The sequence below is a fragment of the Pterocles gutturalis genome, unplaced genomic scaffold (assembly GCF_000699245.1).
Source record: "Pterocles gutturalis isolate BGI_N339 unplaced genomic scaffold, ASM69924v1 scaffold22804, whole genome shotgun sequence".
Taxonomy (NCBI): Eukaryota; Metazoa; Chordata; class Aves; order Pterocliformes; family Pteroclidae; genus Pterocles; species Pterocles gutturalis.
In genome coordinates this window covers 18,262-29,433 of record NW_010128872.1, presented here as the reverse complement: position 1 = coordinate 29,433, position 11,172 = coordinate 18,262, and the positions used below count along the sequence as shown (strand labels likewise).

Here is an 11,172-nt window from a genome sequence, read left to right as displayed (position 1 = left end):
TATAAATAATTCAAAAATATATTGCATTGCTAAATCAGAAGTACACAAACAGCACACTATACAAGCATGCCTTTATTACGGGTCCTCTGGGGGCAGCAAAAACAAGGCACAATACTGCCAGTGTAAGTACTGAGCACCAGAACTCTTTATACATTAATGTTTAAGTAGCTTTATTTTTGTTAAATATTCTCTTCCCACTCCGCCCCTTTCCCCCATAATATGCTTTGGAGCTCCAATGTGGTTAGAACTTAAATAAAACTAATCTGTTGCTTTGAAATGCCATTTTCACATAATTAAGATAATTTTTTCTTAAATCTTTTTGACTTCATCAACCAACTTAAATTAAAACTGAATGTACACATCAAGACTATGACACAACATATATTTAATAAATATATCTGTTTTCCTTTCATAAGAAAAAATTTATCATGTCACTGAGCTCAGATGTTGGGGAAGAGGGGGGAATATGTTACCCAGTGGCTCCAAGAGATGTAGAGTTCTAAGAGTTATACCAAAATAATGTTTGGATTGGAACTAAAGCATATGAAAGACCTAATTGAAGTCACAAGTTGGAGCTCCAGAACTTACCATGGGGGAGGAAATAGTCCTAAGACCACCTAAAAAATAAAGTAGCATGATTAGTTTTATAAATTAGTACAGTTTTAATCTACATAGGATTTTAATATATCAAATAAACTACTGAACTAGTTCTCTGTTAAGAACTACGCAGCTTCAACAACATGTTTATTATATCAAACAGAATAATTAAGCTCTTGGTAATTTATTTTCTGAGACAATAATCGGCATGTTCAACTCTATGGATACACAGGAAAACCATTCAAAACGCAAACTGTAAAACCTTCTAGAAAAGCTAGTCAAGAAATATAATGCAGCTATAATATCTATGAATAATATCCTTGAGGGCTTATGATTTATGATGTCATCAGAGTAACTCCAAAACTTCCACTAATTAGTGAACAGTGAAATACAAGGAAAATATTCCCATACAGAGGTAAACACCTGGGAAAGTTACCACTGCAAAACACTTAAGTTATTGCAATATAGTAGTTTTAAAAAAACAAATAGCTATTTTCCTGGAAAGACAGAACAGTAGCAATGTGAACTAGCACTGGAATAACAAAGATTTTATCACATTTATCACCTTTTCCTCCAAAGAATGGTCAGCTTTTAAAAAAAATCTTTTTCAGATGGCCTATCTTTAAAAGGCCATCTGATCAAGTATTTGAGTATTTCTCTATATGCCTGTAGAAACAGGTACTGCCTAAACAAGTTTCAGAATTATAAATTTATGCTGTGGTGTATGATAGCAGTCTTGACAATCAACTACTAGATAGGAATGAATTGCAGTTTGGTTTCCAAGCTCACGTGTGGCAAGGAAATGTTCTTCATGTAAGCATGTTAGCAAATGCCACCTTTAGCTCCAAGAAATGAGGAATTTGTTGTTGCTATTTTCACACATGCAAGTTTTTCAGTGATCATTTTTAAAGTGGATAATCACAACTATATCATATTCAAGATTAGAAGGTACATAATTCTCTACCAAGCCAAGCTTTTCAATCTAAAGCAGTAACACATCAAACAGGAGTTTTAAGTATATCCTGTATCATACTTATTTTCAATGCACTTGTGTATCTTAACTTACTAGGCTGTAGGGCCTTTTCCAAGCCTTCGTAATAATACCAGTTTTCTGCATTGCGCTCAATTAACTCTTTGTATACTTCACCAGCTTCTTTCAGTCTTCCCAGCTTCAGTAACATCTCTCCTAAAATCAACACAGTAAAGAACTGTGAATTACATGTGAAAACACTGATGGCTTGGCAGTAAAGTTTACAAAACAAGATGCATAAAATTGGGCTTAAGCATATGTAGATACTGAAAAAAGAGGCTTTATTTTCCCAAAAGCATTTACTGTGTACTACAACTGCTACTTGAAGCTACCACATATATAGCTCAACTCAGTTTGCAGCATTCAGCACCTGTGAAAACAAAGATTATCGTAATGTCTGTATCAGAGCATTTAAAATAGCTGTTGAGACTATCAAAGAAACAAGGAAATCTTCCTTCCAGGACTCCATCACACAACTATGTCACTCCTTAACGAGCTGTTTACTTAGCTACATCCACATTTTTTCACACCAACAAACCAGTTTTTTAAGCAGCTAAATCACACCCATTTGCTACTAATTAAATTGTTCTACCACATCTAGCTTGTATGAAATTTGTTTTCTCCACAGCAGTCCGTACAGTGCTGTGTTTCAGGATTTGTAACTAAACATTAATAACACACCCATTACTGCTAAGTGGTACCTACTTGTAGAGCATCAAGGCTTTTTCTTTTTACACTCACTGGGCCACCCAGCAAGCAGGCCAGGGTGGGCAATAAACTGGAAGCAGACACAACCTGGACAGTTGACCCAAACTGGCCAGAGGGATATTTCATTCTATATAGTGTCACACTTAGTAATAAAATTGAGGGGAAGGAGTGTTTTGGCACGTGGCCATTGCTTGGAAACTAGCTGAGCATCAGTCTGCTTGTGGGAGGTGGTGAGTGATTGCCTTTCTATCACTTGGGGATCTGTTTGTTTGGGTTTTTTTCCTCCTTCCTCTTCCTTCACTTAAGCTATCTTTATCTCAACTCAAGAGTTTTCTTGCTTTTGTTCTTCCTATTCTCTCTCCTGTCCTGACAAGTGAAGCTGGGGTGAAGTGAGTGGGCAGCTATGTGGGGCTTACCTGCTGGCCAGGGTTAACCCACCATAACTGGGCAAGCAAGGAGAAGCTGGAAGAATACTGCTCTTACACTATATAATTGCACATATTCAGAACTCAGTACTCCAAATCCACAAAACAACTGTGGGCTATTTTCAATCAAAAAAGTCAACTCCAGTATTCACTTACGTAGGGCAACACAAGTTAAGTGCATTAGAAACCTTAAGAAGGAAACAAGAATTTGATAGCTCAGTTGAATCAGTGTTTGTACTACAAACAGTATTCTTCATGATTCTTCTTAATGAGATTAAAACTGTGTTATACTAGCTCTCATTTACAAAAAGCTACTCTAGTATGCACCAATAATAATAATAATCTCCTAAATCTCCTCTATTCCTGTGTCAACCCAAGTTAAACCACCTGCATCCACTATCCACTTTGGTAGGGCAAGTTACTTAAGCATGAAATTTTAAGTCTAGTGTTACCAGTTTCCCCTAAAGGAATTGTTTCAAATCAATTAAAGATCTCACATATTTTTTCTTTTACTGCTTTATCACATCTGGAAGCCAGTAGCAAAAGTTTAGAACAAAATTGTCCAAAAGAAGAACAATGACTTACCTTTGATTTCTTCTACTATTAATTTGTCACATATTTGCTTTTCATATGTCTCTATATGCTCTAAAGACTCCTGAAATAGATCTGCCTCTCTCATCACTTGATTTTGATATAAAATCAGTTCACTATATTCATAATCTATTTTATTAGGAGGAATCTGGGGGGAGAAAAGCAATAGGTTAGTTAACATTTACCTGTACCTCAACTGCATGCAATATTACAGAACACAAGATTCAGGCTACAGAATACATCAGGTCTATTTACATACCCATCCAAACATTCAAAATGTAAGACTGTCAAATGGAGTCACAGTCAAATTACATTCATTCAGAATATCCTTTGTTAGGGAACAGTTTAAAAGAATTTCCGTATTTCCCTTTTCTCTCTCACTGTGGTGAGCTAATTAAAACCAGAATTCTTGCCTTCTCTCATACAATCCAATAAAATTTAAGAAGATCTTGGTAATCATAGAATCATAGAATGGTTTGGCTTGGAAAGGAGCTTAAAGATCATCAAGTTCCAACCCCCCTGCCATGGGCTGGGACACCCTCCACTAGACCAGGTTGCTCAAAGCCTCATTCAGCCTGGCCTCTTTTCCTTCTGAAGGACTCATGTACTCCACAATAATTTTGACCAAAGTTCCATAGCAGATTGCTGGGATATCACAAAACTCGTTTTCAGCATACCAAAAATTCTGGATCAAACTATTTCCAAGAGCAATGAAACACCCAAATACCAGTCATCACTTGACAACTAGAGCTTTTCAGACAGGAAACTTAAACTACTGCTCTTCAACCAAGTGTCCGCTGTGCTATGCTTCAATCCCCTGGAAAGTACAGTGCACAAGCATATAAAGGAGAGTTTTCAAGCAACAGATAATTATTTTGAGGTCTGCTGCCAGCTATATACCTAGGACTTTGCCTACATGCTATAGTAAAACTAGGGGTTCATCCACCTTCCAGAGATACATCAGCCACTGAAACAGGATGACATTCAAAAGTATTCCTTTCTAGGGATAACTCCCTAAAGTGTATTTAGGCAAAAGTCTTGCCAGAGTTATAATAATTATTTCATACTAAATGCTCTTCCCTAATATACGCAGAAGCTACTTCAGTTATGAGTAAACTGCAAGAATGTCAGAGACCAAATGCTGAAATCTGCAGACAACGCCCAGCAGATCTGTACAACAGTTTACAATACAAAACACACTGCCTAAACAGAAATCAGATAAGGAGAGACAGTTATAGTCTACGATTCTTCTAATAATAAAAATAGATAAGAAGCAGCTGAGTTTGATAAATGTTAATGATTTTCCTTTCCCATGACACTACATACTGTTTCTTCCTAAGCAAGCAACACTCTGAAGTCACATTGGTCACAAAATGGTTTACTATTACTTTTCTGTTCCCAGAGTAAAGCTTTTCCTCAGTATTCTTTAAAGAGCCAATTAATTTAATAAACAATAAAAAAACTCCAAAACATTAAACTGGTTGAAATTAACATTCATGTTAAAAGAAGCTTGTCCTAAACCACTACTTCCAGTCCTTCCCTAAGTACAGATCAATTTTATGAGATTTAACATGCTGTTTACATGCTTTATGTATTTCAAGAGGCAGCTTTGGTAACACTGAATTCTTAGAAGGAAGATTTCCTTTTAGCTATAAATGTTCTGAAAGACAGTATAACTAAACAAAATACAGTTTTGGGGCTGAAAATAATAGTATGCAAGTATTATTAACTGTTAACCTATTATAGCAAATGATAGGTAGTGGAAGAAGACTAGACCTTGCACATACTAGAGGCAGCAGGTAGCATGAAATCCTACCCATTTCTTAAAGTGTATTTCCTCTACCTGCAGCTCCAATTCACTCAATTTTTATTCATATTAAACCCTGGAAGTCACTAACAAGAATGTTGTTACCTGGAAAGCATTTTTAACTGCTTCACAAAATTGACATGTGAAACAGGGATTAAGCATTTAAGAATGTCTTCCTGCTTAATCCTTACTGCAATATCATAGAACTAAATCAATGCTCTGCAGTTTAAGTTCTTTCTCCTTCACTTTCCCCATAAAAATATCCTCCCCTCCAATACAATACACATATCTAAATTCCACGAGTCGTGCAGATTTTTAGAACATCATGAATTGGTTTTAGGCCTTCAAAACATAATTACCCCAACAACCCTTTAAAAAATTATATACATAAGACAAGAAGCAGACACCAATTAACCTCGTAGTTCTTCTGGGTTGGCAGAACTAACCAAAGAAACTATGAAATGTCAAAAAAAATCAAATGAACTCCCTCTTACACACAAGAAATATCCACTAGAAAGATACTGCACTTACTATCACTCCATTTAAAGAGCCAATTTAAAGTAGTTTTTAAAAAGTTCATTTTAAAAGAGATCTTGAAATTTCATCAGGTTATAACAATGCAAACGTGCAACTCATCAGAAGGCAAGCACCTTAAAATAACAGTACTTAATCTGAATAATCAGATTGTCTTAGAAAGACATTCTATAAAAAGGTTTTTCCATGCCATTCCTCTTGCTGCACAATATATCTTTACTCCTCCCTCCCCCCAGAAGAGTTATGATTCTCGCACATGAGATGTCCACCCTCCTCCTTAACTCAAATTCTGCTGTTTCAGAACAAATTTCTTCCTCTCCTGGACCAAAAAAAAGAACCAACTTTACAACTGTAGATGTCCTAACACAACTGTCACTGAAAGAATGTGACAAGATGCAGCCAAAACATACCTAAGAGCAGACCCCCAAAACTCCAGAGGTTTTCTGTCCATATCTGTAATTGTGGGCCTGATGCAGAAATTAGGAATAAAATAATAATTAAGAACAAAAATTTTGCTCTGGAAAAGAAGAAAGGAGAAATGGGACATACAACAGTAAAACAAATTGCATAGTTGTTTTACACCTTGGTTCCCAAAATTTAAATTCCAAAAGTGACTCTTAAATCATTTAACTTGGACAGCACAGGCTGTTTTATTTCCTGCAGTGATGTCTGTATTCAATCTCATAACCTGTTTTTGACTGAAATATCATTCATCTGGCTAAGATGCAGCTTTCAGATGACAGGCTGACAGTTGATCTGGATACACCAAGAGACAGAAAATTCACCATTTCCAATGCTATCTGAATAAAATGGTCAGTGATAAAAAGTGATTTATCATTTGAACTTGTTGCTGAACTTCCTGCCACTATTAGTTGCTTTATTTTTTCCCCACTAAGCAGTCTCCCTACCTATCATTCTTCCCAAAATCAGTGTCTAAACTGTGCTACAATCACCTTGGTTTTTTCTGCTTGCAGTAAGCAAACAATCTCTGCCCTTCACTAGACATTTTCTCTAGTCCTCTTATCTTTCCATCTTGTTCTTTTCATTTTCTAACTTTTTAAAAACAGGGTCATCAGTAAGCCTTGATCTCTCTGTAATCAGAGCTCTATAGAGAGAATTTCTGCTTCTTCTCGGAAATAAGGGTGCTTTTCACGCCTAAGCCTGCACTGGAGAACAATTTTACAATAAGCTACATCAATCTAACTGTAGGCTGGATCAACACCCGCAGTTCACTTCCCTCTATTATTCCCCTCTAACCTCACAGTAGTTCAGTTCAGCCAATCAATCCTTCAAAAGAGTGATAATTTTAGTCACTTTGGCTTCCTGAACCAGCCCTCCACGAGTCAACCAGTGCTGCACAAGGAAGTAGTGGGAGCACACAGGAAAAAGTCAGACTCCTGGTTTTGACAACAGCTTGTAGTTACATTAGCTCCATTATTTTGTAATACTACATCTTCAGATACCCACCTACAGTCACTAAAATAACAGTTCCTTGATCTTTTTCTTCATTTTACAGCTTGGTTTTGGCTGTGTTAATTCACATCTGAATGGACAGAGCTGCCTGGATAATCCAAGCAAATGAGTACAATCACCCTACATTGCCATTATTTACCAATTTCATAATTGGTAGCAGCATTTTCGATAACATGTTACATTTACTTCTTTATTTATTAACAACAATGGTAAACAGTATCAGGTCTAATACAGATTGCCATAAAACTTCTTGAAAACATCAGTTTGTTGAAGATCCCTGTTTACTAGTGACTTGGAAACCCTTTAGTCTTTCAACTCTCCTTTTAAACCTTGAACAACACCCTTCTATCACAGGCACATGCAACCTCTATCAAGTCAGTAACAAACGTTCACCTATTGAGTTGGAGTTAATACAAAATACAGGGCAAGAGGGGAAATTTGGAAAGTCAAGTAAGCAAGAAGCGTACTTCCCCAAAGATCAGTGGAGTATCCTGAACTCAACTATTTGAACTGCGGGACTGGTATATACCCAGAGACCACACAAATAGTACATTTGGAGACTACTGTGGAAGAGCCAGAAGTGTGGCAAAACTGAGCGGTGAGTTTGCTCGGCCTCTCCTGACTTCTGGACCCAACACATGGATTCTCTCTCCCAGTTTTTGGGGCCCTCCATGGGCCTGCACTCCTCAGCGAGCTAGCATAGCAGAGCATAAAACTCTATGTGCAAGAGAAATTAAACTAATGTGGTCATCCTTTTTTTTAGTGTTTTAGGGGAGAAAACACCATATACCACTTAAACGTCTCTACCAATCTTAAAAAAGAGAGGCTTGACAGGACTAATATTCTACAAACTCATGTTGTCCAACATTTGTAGTACATTTCTGTCCTATAATGCTTAACAAGCTTTTGCACAATTGGCCTGCGACCGATATTATGCTAAGCAATAGTTAAACAACTCGTATTGTTCAAGGACAAACCATTCCTCTATTTATGGAAATTTCCCAAATATTTTCAGTTTTACTAAAAATGGCATCAGAGCTCAAGATCTTCTCATTATTTCTTTGCTTTACAGTGAGATTTAAGATTGTGATAACTTGCACAGCAGACTCAACTGATTTAACGTGTGTGATGGTATTCAAATGTGGCTTAGTCACTAGACTGAAGGAGCGTATCGTCATGACTGCCCTCAAACAAGCATATTTACACACAACCTTTTAGGAAAGACAACAACATTAACAGCATCACTTCCATTCTCCCCAGGGGGCCACTACCACTGTTAAGCCCTCTAGTCCTTAAGAGGGCTCCAATTTCTTACACTTCATTTGCAGTTTTTCTATCTCTTATACATGCGTCATAATTCCAAAAGTCATTTAGACATCGAACTCAGATTCAGCTCTGCTGACTCATTCAAGAAGCGGGAGTTTTTGGCTGTCAAACACTTATAAAAGATAACCCAATTTTCATTTAAACTTACTGTTTTCAGTTTTTATTCAACACTGCAGTTACAGGTCTTTTGAAAGATCAAGCTGTATATCCCTGGCTTGCAATATCCTCTGGTTGACCACTATACATGATCAAGATAAACACTGGTCCCTCCTAGCAATTATTAATTTCTTTTTCTACATTTAGTCCCATTCTGTCTGTATAAGATGCCTTATACAGCCATCTCAGAAAGGATGTGAGATTGTTTAAAAAAAATTCACAATCTATAGGTAAGGTAATATCTTAGTAGCTGCACATGATACTTCCAGAATGCCTCTCAGGCTGAACACATGTATAAACATGGGGTTTTTTCATGTTACAAAATAATCAACACATCCACTCTGTTCTGTTAATTCAGATTATATAGTTCTGAGTTACCAATAACAAAGGAATGGTCTCTCTCAAAAATGTTACACTCAGTGATTTTAGCATTGTACCACTCTATTTACTCCAAAAAGTCTCAGTAACACCAGATCTTCTTAAAGAACTTTCAACTATGCTTTCATATTACTTTGACACCAAGTACTGATTTTAAGTGCATAATATACAGATACAGACAAAACAAAAGTTCTTTTCACATTCTTTGTAGAGATGTAGTGGCATCCAGGCTATGGCAAGAGAGGGCAAACGACAACATCCAACAACAAACATTGTTTTTTGAAGTTTTATATACTGTAAAGGGACAGGATCATCACAGGTTATCTCTAGCTGCAAGTTTCACAAACATTAGGTTACTCAGGTATTCCACATCAGTCTACCCTTATATCCCCAACTTTGACAGCCTATTGTGAGGGGAGAAAGTATTCCTGTATAACTTGCATCAGCTGCTAAGCTCCTGGGAATCTTTTTGCTCAAAGCAGAAAGCTCTGCAAATAACAAATTTCTTCTTAATTCCTAACTGGTTCCTAATTACAAAGAACTAATCCCTCAGATTCTGCCTCTTATACAGAAAGTGTTCTCTTTCCAGAATAGGAAATCTTACCTGTTGAGTTTTCCTAAACTCTTCAAGTAGTTTTAAGGCCATATCATAATCTTTTAGTAAGTGGTATGCAATGGCATATCCAATCCAGGAAGCCCGTTGTGTGGGGCGCAGCTGAAGTAGCTGGTACCTTGTCTCCTTTTAAAAAAAGAGTTACAACATCTTTATCATGCTTTACCACCAGTACAGCTAATATCTTAGAAGATCTTTTAAAAGCCCTAGGCAATTTTAGAAATTCTAACAGCATAGGGAAAAGCAGCATGTTTTTGTCTCATAAATCTGTTACATTATAAATACAGGAGTCATGGCACAAAGCATAAAAATCTATTTGTTGGGACAGAAAAGGCATCATTTTCAAGAGCACCTCTTAAGGGCGTAGATTATTTCCAAAGACACAGCTTTGAAAGCTCAGAGAGGGGTTTCCACTAAAAAGCATGAACTCACTGCCACTGAAAAAGCAGTCTCACTCTCTTCATGGCCAGGCACAAGGTCTTCATACTGCTGCAGTACTTCTCAGACCCCCTTCCTGAGTCAAATTTTATTCCTAAATCTTTTCTTGCATTAGTAAATTCACATCCTCCATGAAAGAGACCAACTAATGCTGAAACCCACAATCCAGTCCTCTACTTCATATGAAGTAGACGATGGAAGAGGAGCAGGATTTTCCCCTTTCACAGCCAAATCAGTTCAACCATTTTGAAACCACTAACTCTGTTTTTAGACAAATTTTAAGGTTTTACTTATGATAAAATCAGTACTGGGATTCAAGAAATCTCTCATCATGGGGCAAGTTTCCCACATACTCAAAAGAAAAATTATAGCGTATTTCTCTCAAAAAAACACCTTCAGTATATGCACCCAAAACACCATTTGCAGTACTTCACAATAGCACCGTAAGTATTCCTATTGCTAAGCTTTAAGTCTTATCTTTTTTTTTCATTATTTTAGTGAAAAATGAGTTAAGAACTAGAGTTTTACAAGTTGATCCAGAAGTCAAATTGTACATGTGTACATAACTGTACTTTGAGTTCTGTTCTCAACATTATGTGGAGCTCTGCTGCAATTCATTTTCATGCTTTCCTAACCAAGAGCTTAAAACACTCGAGACAGTAAAACCAAGCAGCAACAGAATTACTACCAATAAAAGAATAATGGAATAGATTAACAAGAGAATTCTAACAGCAATAAATAGTAATTCAAAGAGCATACTTACTCTATATCCTTCTAAATCCCTCATCTGAATCTGCAACAGAGACAGATCTCTCAAGATTTGCAGATTATCTTTATCGAGTTTGAGTGCATTCCGGTAACACTTGATGGCTTCATCATATTTCTTATCAGAACGTTGCAAAAGACCATAGACGTGCCAACCTAATATACATTAAGGAAGATATATTCATAATTTTCACAAAGTAACTGCAGTGCATCTGTGTTACAGACCAAACAACTTGACATATTCTTGGAAGATCAGCACCCTTATAAACTAAATTCCACACGACCCAGAAGAGTTACTCCAAGACATGTACTGTTTAAAACATACTACTAT

General features: G+C 36.7%; 1 protein-coding gene across 1 annotated transcript in view; it reads right to left on the bottom strand.

The window, feature by feature from the left end:
• Window positions 1–196: 196 nt before the first annotated feature.
• Window positions 197–11,172, bottom strand: part of LOC104466384 (N-alpha-acetyltransferase 16, NatA auxiliary subunit-like) — a gene marked incomplete at its 5' end in the record, with an annotated part of 17,749 nt that continues 6,773 nt past the window's right edge. The window contains 5 exons of the mRNA XM_010079778.1: window positions 197–617; window positions 1,664–1,783; window positions 3,346–3,499; window positions 9,630–9,764; window positions 10,840–10,997. Of these exons, the coding sequence (XP_010078080.1) occupies window positions 553–617; window positions 1,664–1,783; window positions 3,346–3,499; window positions 9,630–9,764; window positions 10,840–10,997 (632 nt within the window). The remainder of the gene's footprint in view (window positions 618–1,663; window positions 1,784–3,345; window positions 3,500–9,629; window positions 9,765–10,839; window positions 10,998–11,172) is intronic.